The following is a 14,521-nucleotide window of genomic DNA, read 5'->3' as shown; positions in this document are numbered from 1 at the left end:
ATCGTGGTACTAAACCTGGGACATACGCCGGCGCGCGCACGCACGCACGCACGCACACACACACACACACACACACACACACACACACACACACACACACACACACACACACACACACACACACACACACACACACACACACACACACACACACACAACCCATGCAACCACAAATAGGTGAGTACACACACACATACTCCATGGCCCAGAGTTAAGACTCGACCCCTGCAACAGCAATTAGGCGAGTACACACCCACGCATCTATATGATCATGAAACTCTATTGGAAGACCTCCAAAAGTTAGTGACTGTCATGGGCATGTATCTGCTGAGGAGCAGTGAAAGGAATCCAAAGGAGTCCTTTTCTGGTATTTAGTGTGGATTAAGTGACGAGAGCACCCGTCACCCTGATTCTGTGGGGGCTGCCTGATTTCCACTGCCGATGTTAAATGACACAAACACAAAGAGATAGGCTGGCCTATTAAGTTATTGTTGGTAAGGGTGAATATGATTTGTACGAGTCCATTGGAATAATCTTTACTGACAGCTTCACCCCTGGGTGTCAAAGACCCACCAGCAGTAGCGCGAGCAGATCACAACTACCACTGCCACGGGCTTTTATCTCCTGAGGAAGGAATAAACATGCATCCACGGAAATCTCATTCTGGTATTTAAAACGGGCTAAGTGAAGGAAGCACACAACACGCTGTTGCCCCGGGGGCTCTTCCACTGGGACTATCCACACTTAAACTGTTGAAAACTCAGGCGTCTGTCTGCTTTGCGCAGGAACAAAGAGATAAGCTGGTCTGTGATGTCACTGTCGGTAACCCCAATTATAGCTTGGCTACGAGGCCATTAAGATTACTACTGCTGAGCCCTGGGGTCCAGAGAACTCTTAACCCAGCACCCCAATGGGCCAATCACGGAATTTCATCCAAGGGTACTCGACCTCACGTCCACCTCCTGAAGATGTTGCTAAGCAAAATGGTTGAGAAAATCTAGTCCTTCTGGAAGGATTAGTGTTCTGTAAATATTATATGCACACTGTAGCGTATCTGTTAATGATAAAAGAAGGAATTATAATGTAGATTCAGTACTTACGTTGAACGCCTTAAGACGCTCAGGGTCGTACTGGGCATCGATTTTATCATCGTCGTTGTCGTCGTCAGCATCATCGTCCTCGTCGTCCTTATTTCCATTACTTGAGGTGTCTTCAGCATTGCTGGCTGTATCCAAGGGCGTGGCTGTGGCTGCTCGCTCACTCCCTGACGGCGACGCACAGGGGCTCTAGGAAACAACATCTTGTTACCCCTTGTGATGTCCTCTGTGGTCTTCATACTCTATTTTGCCTTTTTTGTGATAATAATAATAATAAACTCCTGCACACTGTAGGACTATCTGGACATGGGTTCGAATCCTGTCCACTCTACGAATTATTTGCAATCATGTTATCACGCTTTCACGAGTCACAATAACAATGCAATAAAATTTAAACCTGAAATACATTTTTAAGAATAAGCTTCCACTTGCTACTTAATATTTGAATCTCATCCATCCTTTGACTCGAATGAATTATTTATACTATACTGCTATGCAATACTTAAATTTTTGTCAGGACTAGGATTAAGTAGCTTGTAAGTTTTAGAAATAGTTTTAGAAATAGTTTGCATGGTTTGTTTTGAACTTACAGTTTGTAACTGTATCATAATTGTATCAAAACTAACCACAGGAACTGCAAACCCATACGTTGTAATTTCCATTTACGATTTCAAAATAAAGGCAGAAGAAAGAAGTATTTAACACGAAGGTCAACGAAGTGTTACCCTTCACCAAGAAGGGGTGGAGTTTGATGCTAGCGAAGGGCTCTTGATGCAAGAAAGTGCAGACATCCTCACATTCCTTGGATCAAACCTGATTGCTGACCATTACAAAGAGCTGAAACGACCACTGCAGGTCCAGCATTTTATTTTAATTATAATTAAATTTTACCAAAAAAAAGTGCTCCTCAAGGAAGGAGCTTTGATGATTCTGAGGAGCTCATGAACCAGGCTCTATATGACGATTAAGGGTCAGGGCTTCACCCTGATCCAATTAAAGATAAACAAGTTAGGTGTTGGAAGGTGCTAGAATACATACCCTCCTCTGTATGTCGTTCCTGCAGAGGCCAAGAGGCTGTTGTTGGTAAGGTGTCCACTCTGTGGGGTTCCGAGTTTCCAGCTTCCGCTCAACCTCAGCTGCACCAGAGACAAACACACATTAAAACACTGCCTACGAGCGGTGACTTTCATGGTACGTCCACATATATATGACCCCTGTGGATTTAGTGCTCCCCTATAAATATAATTACAACTTCCTAGTGTTTAGCGCCTGACGTGAATTAAACAATCTGGCTACATGATGAGAGTTCTGTCCTAACAAGCATCGAGGAATATTTCTATATTAGCCTTTTTTGGGGGCGGGGGGGGGGGGGTTGAAAGGATTGTGTAAATTCTATTTCTCAATATGGCCTACACTCGTCTTTATAAAACGTATAAAAGACGGAAATATAAATCTTGCCCTTTAATAAGATTAGCTGACGGAGGCTCCTATTCTGCTCCATCCCCTCCAAATGCTCAGACCATCTCAACATCACCTCATCTGCCTTCTAAAATACTTAGTATTTATACCCCTCAAAAAAAAATGTTCCTTATACCAGTGCGTGCTCTTGATCCTAGGACTTGGAGGTGTCCTACCCTTCCATGGATTAAACCTCATTACTTCCCATTCAAAAGCACTGTTAACTCCTATGGGTTTAACGCTTTCTCCAAATACAACATAAATTATTATTATTATTAAAAGTCACAAAAAATTTATACAGTAAAACATAATCAATAAAGTAGAGTTCATATCAGTTGTTCACATTAATAATATAATGTAGATGAACTGGGAATACAATGACAAGTTTATCACACGCACTAACTTTCTAGGATTATCCTGGGTGGCTAACTCTCCCTACCCCGGGTTAAAAATCCGGACAAAACGTGTGGGGTGTTGTGTACGCTGTTAATTCACGTGTTTGATAATTTGTATATCAAAAAAAGGTTGCTATATTATTAATGGTAGACAACACTGACGAACTGATGAATAAAACAGAGTTGCAGCACTTGGGTAACTATATTTCCGAAACGCTTCGCCTGCACAACAAGCTTCTTCAGTGTTTTATGTTATTTATCAACTAGCCGGCATCGTAATCATCAGTAGTAACATTAAACTTGTGTCACAGCAACACCATGGTGTTGCTGTGACACTCCATGGTGTTGCTGTGACACACACCATGGTGTTGCTGTGACACACACTATGGTGTTGCTGTGACACACACTATGGTGTTGCTGTGAGGGGGGTGTACACTAAAGTTATTTTATAGTATACCTTTGATGAGTTTCGAGTCTTTCTGCTCCCAGAGCCCGGCCATGGGGCAGGCTCGTCTGGTAAATAAGCTAATTTTCAGAATGACTGCCTTTCTTCTGGCCTTAATGCATCTTTACGAGACCCGGATAAGAGAGATGGTTTGAACGGAGGAGTAAAGCTTCTTAAAAAATTCAGAAAGTACTTCCCACACATCTAATACTACAATTACAAGTGAACTGGTGCACTATGTTTGAGCTCAGGTATGTCTCGTGTTCTGCTCAAGTTTTATTGCATTTTTCAATAACTTCCTATGGTTTGTATAGTGTTGCATCGTGGTCCAGAAGTGAATCCTGATGATGACAATGAATTTGTTACTGAAATGCTGTCATGTGCTTCAATACACGTCCTAAGAAGAGCTCCTAAATTATTCCTTCAGGCTCACTCTCTCTCTCACACAATTCCACTCTTCTGAATTATTCCTTCAGGCTCACTCTCTCTCTCTCACACAATTCCAAAGTCAATAGTATAGAAATAATGCAAACATTTTCTGTCTAACCAGACTACTCAGGTGTTGAGGTGATACAAAGATAGTTGGAAAGAAGCTTTTATATATGCAAACACCTCAGGTGCACACTTAAATTCTTTTACTCTATTACCTACTAACAATAGAGAGAGAAAAAAAAGAGTAGAGGATCGCTGCAGGAGGCATCATGGCCCATTCTCAGTGACTCCATCCGTCAGCCTTCTCACACACCCACTACTCTATCGCTACAACTATGCTCAACTTTTTAGGTGTGTTGTCGGTAAGCCTACGTTAGTGCTCCTTTCTCACGTGTACCTGATTTCCGTGCATAAAGACTTTCTTCTAACTAGTTTAGTATAGCCTAGTTATTTCCATACTGCTGAATGTAGGAATATCCTCATATATTTCCCATTCCTCTGACTGGTTTCGAGAGTTTTTCTACACTCGCAGCCAAAATACAGATGTGGTTTACAAAGATTTTTTCAAAGGCGTTACACAAATGTTACCAAGGAGTAACAGCCCATACAATGAAGTTAGTATATGTGTAACTGGAAAAGTAGAGAAATGGATATTCAGGCGGCGAAAACAGAGCACAGATAGTGGTAGTGAACAACACAAGGTCGTCCAAGCAAATTAAAAATTTCAGTACCCCAACGCATGGGACTGTTTTTCATCCTCCTAGCAGACTTGCATAAAAATACTACCCACAGCAATTGTAAGGAAACACACCCAAGGACTCATCAAATGCCGGGGGCTGAACCAGGTACACTCAGTTTGTGAGGCAAGTGCACTGCCAACCAAGCCACGGGCTACTGTTGCAATACCCACTTAACATTTTAAAGCTACATTATATACCTAACAACACATACCTGCACTAGTCTCGCGACAACCAGTCAGAACACGAAACAAAATACTTCGCTTGTACAAAACAACACCCACTAAATATAGGCGGCTGACCCAAGATAAGCTGGGCAGGGCTACGTGAAGGATGGATCAGGAAGGTAAGGGGGGAAAGATGAGGTATATAAGAGAGGAGAGGAGAACCAAGGGGACACGAGGGTAAATAGGGAAGCAAAGGGGAATTACTAAGGGATTGCAGCCCACGATGAGTGAGGGGAGTTAACAAACAAGGATAAACCAGACCAGATGAGTCAAGGCCACTGTGAGTTAGGGGAACACACCAAACAAGTAGTTAGAAACTGCAGTGAGTTAGGGGAACACAGCAAGCAAGTAGTTAGGAACTGCAGTAAGTTGGGGAAACACAGCAAACAAGTAGTTAGGAACTGCGGCGAGTTAAGGGGCCAAAGTGAAAGGAAGTTGGCCGCTCCGCTTCAAACCTGACCAGTCACCGATGATGAGAACTCTAAATGTGAGGGAAAAGAGTGAGAGGAAGAGGTATAGGGAATAAGGAGAGAGGAGTAAGTATGAGGTAGGAGGGGGAATTAAGGGGAATGGGGGAAGAATGAGGGAGGGGGTGAGGGAAAACAAGGAGAGTGAGGGAAAGAGTGAAGAAGTGAGGAGTCCGACAGAGGGGATATATGCTAGGGAAAGTGGTGAGGAGTCAAACAGAGTGAGGGGGTAACATTGAGGAAGGTAGAGAAGACAACCATGATAGTAGGAGGAATAATGGTAAGCAGATTACAAGAACTCCCCGAGCCCAGGACTATGTTACTTAGTGGGCTATGTGATGTGAGGGGGGGAGGAGGGAAGTGAAGGGGGAATGGAGGGAGGCGAGGATAAAGATCGCTTGAGTGAGGTTATTTAGGAAGTGGTTACCTGCAGGTTACCTGCCCTCATTTTCAGGTATTACCACCTCCGCTGCCCGATCCCAGACCAGGCCTTGATCGACTTGGTTGTTAGTGCCGCCTACATGTAGTCCAACGTATGCACTGCAGCCTGGCTCATCAACTTGTCAGGGTTCCTCTTGAAGACAAGTTTGTTCGTAAATTCCCCTTACGCTCGAAGGAAGCTTGTTGAAGAGTCTTGGTTCGCGTACACTTAATGAGTTCTCTCTTGGTGTACCCATCCCGCCTCCGGTTTTCATCAGATGCTTTTGCACTATCTGCCAAGTCTTTGGCTGTCGAATGAAGTGGTTGCAATCTGTAGATTTGGAACCATCTCAAGAATTTTCAAGGTGTAAATTATGATGCATCTTTCTCTCCCACGTTCCAACGAGTACAGTTCTAGGGACCTCAAGTATTCCCAGTAGTTCAGATGCTTGACTGAGGTTATAGCAGCAGTTAAGGTTCTATGTACCTTCACTATTTCTGTATTACCTCCTGCCTTAAAGAGAGCCGTTAGTATACAATAATTCTTTTCAATGGAAGTGCCTCAAAGCCAGTGAGAGGCTCCTGATCCAAAGGAGTGGACGTGCTCCCCCCCCCATGGATAACAAATGACATGAAGAGCAAGTGCCTCAACAACTCTTATTTTGGATGATGTAGTTATCCAGCCTATTTTTTTCCCTCGTGGTTTCAATAACAACATTGCTTTCATTCTTCAATGTTAGATCCTCTGACATTATCACTCCCAGGTCTCTCACACTCAACTCTCGTTCTGTGGAACCATTCAATCTTGTCTTGTACTCTATTTCGGTATTTAATTCCTCATTTTTTCACAGCACAGTAATTGAAATTTGTCCTCAGTGAACATCATATTGACGTCATTGGTCCATCGGAAGACTTAGTTTGTATCAGCTTGAAGGTTTGCTGCATCCTCACTAGATGCCATTTTCACATTCTTGTATCATCTGCGAAGGATGATTTGGCTCCATGATTTATGTCCCTGTCTGTGTATGATATAAGAAGGAGATTAGAGGTGGGGCGAGTACTGTGCCTTGGGGAACAGAGCTGTCCACTCTAGCAGCCCTGCTTTCACTTTGCTAATTAATACTCTAAGGTTTCTGTTTACAGGAAGTTAAATACCAATTTGTCCACTTTTCATTTATTCATTTTGCACGCTCTTTTGTGCGCTCTTACACCATGGTTGTATTTGTCGAAGGCTCCTCAAAATTCATGTTACACTACATCCGCATTTTGTCTCTCCTCAAGTGCATATAAGATCATGTTATTATAGTCTAACAGTTACGAGGGGCGGGAGAGACCTGCTCTAAACCCATGCTGCCCTGGGTTGTGCAATTATTGTTATTCCATGTGTTTGGAAATCTTTTTTCTTAGAACTCTAAGAAAGAGTTGCATAATGTGTAACATTGGGGCTACCAGTTTATTTTCGTTTCTTTACTGCCATCTCTGTGGAGTGGGGCTAACTCATGTGTCCAGGATACTTCTCCATAGGATATGTGAGGTACAAGATAGTGGCTTCTTGCACTTGATAAATCTGAAGTTCTGGGCTAGTGTGTATATGCATGGTATCAATGGTTTTTTTTGGAAGTATGGTTAGGGTTATGGTGGAAAATTTGAAGATACTGGCACCATTCAGAGAGGTTCGTGAAAAAAAAAACTCATGTAAGTCATCCATCCTTTCTCTCTTTTTTTTTTTCTCTCTCAATTTGCATCTTCTCTTTTCACAAGTGCCAGTGAACTTATCCTACCAAGAGACTGGTTCAGATCCACGTCAGTCATATCGTCTTCCAGCATATTCTAGTAAGGTTACGATTAATTTGGTTTCCACTTGATATTCTTATTGTTGAAACTGAATATGATGCGAGGGGTGTGAAAAACGAGGAAAACGCGGTAAATCTAGAGTGGGAGAGAGTGGGAGGGAGTGGGAGAGGAAAAAAACTAGATTGAGAGCGACGATAGGAGAGGGAATCGACGAAGGAGAATGAGGGCGAAAGGGAGTGGAAAAATAGAGGAAAAAAATTGCAAAAATAAATAAATAAATAAATAAATAAAAAGCATACAAATGAATGGTTCAGAGAACCAACAAGTTGATAAATAAAAAGCATATTAATAGAGCAGGTACGTAGATGAGAAGAGGGGATGGGAGAGGAGCAGAAGGATGAAGAATTGGAAGAGGAAGCGGAGGAAAGCGAGAGGTAGAAGAGAGTATGTGGGGTGAGAAGAGGGGGGGGGGGTGAGGTGAAGGATGAGAAGAGAAGGGGTGCGCGCCACGCAGCCGGAGGAGAAGTAGGAAATAAAAGATGAGGATGAGAGAAAAGAGAAGAAAAGAGGAAAAGAAGGAATAGGAAGAGAAAGAAATAAGAGAAGGTAGTGGAAGGGAGTGAGCCGCACAGCCGAAAGAGTAATAGGAAGAAAAACAATGAAAGAGGAGGTGAAAGCGAGAAAGAAAAGGAAGGGAAGGAAAGGGAAGAGAACCAAGAGGAAGAGAATGAAGAGGAAGAGAAGGAGGAGGAGGGGGCGCGCCACACACTGCCAGAGGAGGAGGTATTGATCGTGGGGTCTCACGTGGGTCTCTCTGCCGCCCAGGTTTTCACGTGAACTTCGTCCAGTATCTTTGAGGTTTGGTTTACCTTTTCCAGCGGGACGGACTTGCCCAGAGGGGACACTGTTCCAGCAGCAGGGGAGGAGGGTGCTCGCGGGGAGGGGCGGGGTCGGGCAGTGGCCCCAGGGAAAGGGGAGCCATGGGGAGGGGAAGGATCTGGGGAGGATGGGAGAGATGTGGGAGGGAACGTATAGGAGGTATAACCAGAGAGAGAGGGGCCGCTCTACACCAGATACCTTGGCCACCCAACCTTCTGCTGTTGCTGCTTTTGGCGGTGTTGTTGCTGCTGTGAGTGCTAGTGGTGGTGCTGTTGCAGCTGATGATGCTACTGTTCCTGCTGGCACCGCTGTTATTTCTTGCTAGTGCTGTTGCTGCTTCTGTTACTGTTGATGCTGCTGTAATTGCTACTGTTCCTGCTACCGCTGGTACTACTGCTCCTATTCCTACCGCTATTCCTGAGATTACTATTGCTGGTTCTGCGAATGCTACTGCAGGTGCTGCTACAGCAGCTACCACTGATGGTGCTGCTTCAACTGTTGCTGGTGCTACTGAAGCTGCTGCAGGAGGCCTCATTAGCCACATCCTTCACTAGGTGGCCTGTGTACGTAGTCGTGTTTCCAGGAGTACCCGAGTGATTTTGAGTGTTCCTTCTCCTATTTCTATTCCACTCCCACACCAGTGTCCAGCTCGGACAGCTATGTCAACCTTCCACACCTGTATCCACATCCCACACCCGTACCTACATCCCACACCCGTACCTACATCCCACACCCGTACCTACATCCCATACCCGTATCCACCTCCCACACCCGTGTCCACCTCCCACACCTGTGTCCACCTCCCACACCTGTGTCCACTTCCCATACCCGTCCCATCGTGCCAAACACAAGCCACCAACACCAGATCACCTGATTAAGCTCTAAATAAAAGTAGTGAATTAAGAAATAAGGATAAGCAGAACAATGATGATATCACAACGGTTATGGAGACAAAATTAACAAGTATGACAAAGTTATTTTCCCAAAAGGATTCAAAATAATTAGAAAGGAAATAAAAAGAGCAACCAGAGGATGGGGTAGACGCCCTTATCAGAAATCAATTGAGCTTCGAGGAGCTGGGAGGAGTGTATTAAAACATTCAATAACTGCATATTAGGATTATTCATAATTGGGGTCAAAGGTTATAACTGAAGTTATCTACAACCCATCATTAAATAACAGACCAAATCAGAAATACAAGGAAAACAACAGGACTGTTATAAATACAGGAAAGCGCACAGGAACAATGAGCAAATTTTAATTACAACGAAAAAGACTGGGAGAACCGGGACACACATGTGAAAAAGACACAGTGTGTGCGTGAAACTAATGGAGGTAGTAATGGAAAACTTTATAAGCCAACACGTCAAGGATGCTACACGAGTGAAGGGACGAGCCAGCGAGACTGGACCTGGTCTTCATGCTGAATGATGTGGATGTAGATGGAATAAACTACGTGGTATCTCTGGTGACCACAAAGTACTAAGATTTAAGTATCAAATCGATGGAAGACCAAAGAGGAATACAGAAGAGAGAGGGAATTACCATACGTGAAGATGAGTATTCCTGAGAGAAAGATACAGTGGAAAAGAGAACTGTAAAGGAAGATAGCAAAACAAATGTTGGAAAGATTAGCCAAAAGGTAGTTGATATATGGAGTAGCCGACAAGTGGTGTAAAGACAGCAAAAGAAAAAGTCTATTAATACACTTGATAAAGCCTTTTATAAGTAAAAGTGCTCGATAAAGCCTTATGTAGGTGAAACGCCGTACTGATAAGGTCCCCTTTTGCTGCATGTATGTTTTTACCACCTAGCCAAAAAGTGCTGGAAGGCAACTGGAAAGTAAATTTCCGAGTATAAGCAGCGAGGAGCTCAGAATTGTGGGGAGGCCAAAAAAATAAGAAGAATTGGAGTATAGAAAAATATGAGACAAGAAAAGATAATAGAAAACTACCCATAAAGCCAGGAATGAATGCGCAAGAGTAAGAAAGGAAGCAGAGAGGTAGCCAGTTCGAACATGATATAGCATCAAACACCAAATCAGAAGTGTAAATGCTGTACAGCCCTATCAACAGACAACAGCAAAACAATCAAGTAACAATGAAAAGGGAGGGAAGATCTCACACAGAAGACGACAGAGATGTCTACAAATAAATTATTAGAAGATTCAAGAGTGTATTTATTTAAGGGACAGTGATAGTACCAGAAAACACTGACAAAAGAATAACAAGACAAAGTGGATAGCCTCCACATGCCGAAGAGGGATTGGAAGAGTATGAGAGAAGTGTATAAAAGAAAAGCAATGGGACCTCACAGCATATTCCCTTGAGTGCTGAAAGGAGCGACAGCAACGAAGACTTACAAGTGACTTAGTGGTCATTATATATTACATACAATATATATATATATATATATATATATATATATATATATATATATATATATATATATATATATATATATATATATATATATATATATATATATAATTATCACACTGACCGATTCCCACCAGGGCAGGGTGGCCCGAAAAAGAAAAACTTTCACCATCATTCACTCCATCACTGTCTTGCCAGAAGGGTGCTTTACACTACAGTTTTTAAACTGCAACATTAACACCCCTCCTTCAGAGTGCAGGCACTGTACTTCCCATCTCCAGGACTCAAGTCCGGCCTGCCGGTTTCCCTGAATCCCTTCATAAATGTTACTTTGCTCACACTCCAACAGCACGTCAAGTATTAAAAACCATTTGTCTCCATTCACTCCTATCAAACACGCTCACGCATGCCTGCTGGAAGTCCAAGCCCCTCGCACACAAAACCTCCTTTACCCCCTCCCTCCAACCTTTCCTAGGCCGACCCCTACCCCGCCTTCCTTCCACTACAGACTGATACACTCTTGAAGTCATTCTGTTTCGCTCCATTCTCTCTACATGTCCGAACCACCTCAACAACCCTTCCTCAGCCCTCTGGACAACAGTTTTGGTAATCCCGCACCTCCTCCTAACTTCCAAACTACGAATTCTCTGCATTATATTCACACCACACATTGCCCTCAGACATGACATCTCCACTGCCTCCAGCCTTCTCCTCGCTGCAACATTCATCACCCATGCTTCACACCCATATAAGAGCGTTGGTAAAACTATACTCTCATACATTCCCCTCTTTGCCTCCAAGGACAAAGTTCTTTGTCTCCACAGACTCCTAAGTGCACCACTCACCCTTTTCCCCTCATTAATTCTATGATTCACCTCATCTTTCATAGACCCATCCGCTGACACGTCCCCTCCCAAATATCTGAATACATTCACCTCCTCCATACTCTCTCCCTCCAATCTGATATCCAGTCTTTCATCACCTAATCTTTTTGTTATCCTCATAACCTTACTCTTTCCTGTATTCACTTTTAATTTTCTTCTTTTGCATACCCTACCAAATTCATCCACCAATCTCTGCAACTTGTCTTCAGAATCTCCCAAGAGCACAGTGTCATCAGCAAAGAGCAACTGTGACAACTCCCACTTTATGTGTGATTCTTTATCTTTTAACTCCACGCCTCTTGCCAAGACCCTCGCATTTACTTCTCTTACAACCCCATCTATAAATATATTAAACAACCACGGTGACATCACACATCCTTGTCTAAGGCCTACTTTTACTGGGAAATAATTTCCCTCTTTCCTACATACTCTAACTTGAGCCTCACTATCCTCGTAAAAACTCTTCACTGCTTTCAGTAACCTACCTCCTATACCATACACCTGCAACATCTGCCACATTGCCCCCATATCCACCCTGTCATACGCCTTTTCCAAATCCATAAATGCCACAAAGACCTCATTAGCCTTATCTAAATACTGTTCACTTATATGTTTCACTGTAAACACCTGGTCCACACACCCCCTACCTTTCCTAAAGCCTCCTTGTTCATCTGCTATCCTATTCTCCGTCTTACTCTTAATTCTTTCAATAATAACTCTACCATACACTTTACCAGGTATACTCAACAGACTTATCCCCCTATAATTTTTGCACTCTCTTTTGTCCCCTTTGCCTTTATACAAAGGAACTATGCATGCTCTCTGCCAATCCCTAGGTACCTTGCCCTCTTCCATACATTTATTAAATAATTGCACCAACCACTCCAAAACTATATCCCCACCTGCTTTTAACATTTCTATCTTTATCCCATCAATCCCGGCTGCCTTATCCCCTTTCATTTTACCTACTGCCTCACGAACTTCCCCCACACTCACAACTGGCTCTTCCTCACTCCAACAAGATGTTATTCCTCCTTGCCCTATACACGAAATCACAGCTTCCCTATCTTCATCAACATTTAACAATTCCTCAAAACATTCCCTCCATCTTTCCAATACCTCTAACTCTCCATTTAATAACTCTCCTCTCCGATTTTTAACTGACAAATCCATTTGTTCTCTAGGCTTCCTTAACTTGTTAATCTCACTCCAAAACTTTTTCTTATTTTCAACAAAATTTGTTGATAACATCTCACCCACTCTCTCATTTGCTCTTTTTACATTGCTTCACCACTCTCTTAACCTCTCTTTTTCTCCATATACTCTTCCCTCCTTGCATCACTTCTACTTTGTAAAAACTTCTCATATGCTAACTTTTTCTCCCTTACTACTCTCTTTACATCATCATTCCACCAATCGCTCCTCTTCCCTCCTGCACCCACTTTCCTGTAACCACAAACTTCTGCTGAACACTAACACTACATTTTTAAACCTACCCCATACCTCTTCGACCCCATTGCCTATGCTCTCATTAACCCATCTATCCTCCAATAGCTGTTTATATGTTACCCTAACTGCCTCCTCTTTTAGTTTATAAACCTTCACCTCTCTCTTCCCTGATGCTTCTATTCTCCTTGTATCCTATCTACCTTTTACTCTCAGTGTAGCTACAACTAGAAAGTGATCTGATATATCTGTGGCCCCTCTATAAACATGTACATCCTGAAGTCTACTCAACAGTCTTTTATCTACCAATACATAATCCAACAAACTACTGTCATTTCGCCCTACATCATATCTTGTATACTTATTTATCCTCTTTTTCTTAAAATATGTATTACCTATAACTAAACCCCTTTCTATACAAAGTTCAATCAAAGGGCTCCCATTATCATTTACACCTGGCACCCCAAACTTACCTACTACACCCTCTCTAAAAGTTTCTCCTACTTTAGCATTCAGGTTCCCTACCACAATTACTCTCTCACTTGGTTCAAAGGCTCCTATACATTCACTTAACATCTCCCAAAATCTCTCTCGCTCCTCTACATTCCTCTCTTCTCCAGGTGCATACACGCTTATTATGACCCACTTTTCGCATCCAACCTTTACTTTAATCCACATAATTCTTGAATTTACACATTCATATTCTCTTTTCTCCTTCCATAACTGATCCTTCAACATTACTGCTACCCCTTCCTTTGCTCTAACTCTCTCAGATACTCCAGATTTAATTCCATTTATTTCCCCCCACTGAAACTCCCCTACCCCCTTCAGCTTTGTTTCGCTTAGGGTCAGGACATCCAACTTCTTTTCATTCATAACATCAGCAATCATCTGTTTCTTGTCATCCGCACTACATCCACGCACATTCAAGCATCCCAGTTTTATAAAGTTTTTCTTCTTCTCTTTTTTAGTAAATGTCTACAGGAGAAGGGGTTACTAGCCCATTGCTCCCTGCATTTTAGTCGCCTCATACGACACGCATGGCTTACCTGGAAGTTACCTGGAGGTTATTCCGGGGATCAACGCCCCCGCGGCCCGGTCCACGACCAGGCCTCCCGATGGATCAGGGCCTGATCAACTAGGCTGTTACTGCTGGCCGCACGCAGTCCGACGTACGAGCCACAGCCCGGCTGATCCGGCACTGACTTTAGGTATCTGTCCAGCTCTCTCTTGAAGGCAGCCAGGGGTTTATTGGCAATTCCCCTAATGCTTGATGGGAGGCTGTTGAACAGTTTTGGGCCCCGGACACTTATGGTGTTTTCTCTTAGTGTACCAATGGCGCCCCTACTTTTTATTGGCGGCATTTTGCATCGCCTGCCCAGTCTTTTACTTTCGTAGGGAGTGATTTCTGTGTGCAGATTTGGGACCATTCCTTCCAAGATTTTCCAAGTGTATATTATGA

General features: G+C 43.1%; 1 protein-coding gene across 5 annotated transcripts in view; it reads right to left on the bottom strand.

Moving 5' to 3' along the window:
- LOC128693217 (nucleolar protein 4) overlaps positions 1-14,521 on the bottom strand; it is a 244,205-nt gene that overhangs the window by 10,676 nt on the left and 219,008 nt on the right. For all 5 annotated transcript variants that reach the window (XM_053782719.2, XM_053782722.2, XM_070089311.1 and 2 more), the window contains 2 exons: positions 2,136-2,233; positions 1,101-1,286 (listed from right to left, as the gene is read on the bottom strand). In XM_053782719.2, the coding sequence (XP_053638694.1) occupies positions 1,101-1,286; positions 2,136-2,233 (284 nt within the window). The remainder of the gene's footprint in view (positions 1-1,100; positions 1,287-2,135; positions 2,234-14,521) is intronic.

The sequence above is a fragment of the Cherax quadricarinatus genome, chromosome 28 (genome assembly GCF_038502225.1).
Source record: "Cherax quadricarinatus isolate ZL_2023a chromosome 28, ASM3850222v1, whole genome shotgun sequence".
Lineage (NCBI taxonomy): Eukaryota > Metazoa > Arthropoda > Malacostraca > Decapoda > Parastacidae > Cherax > Cherax quadricarinatus.
Note: the sequence above shows the minus strand (reverse complement) of the source record. Positions and strands in the feature narration are given on the sequence as shown.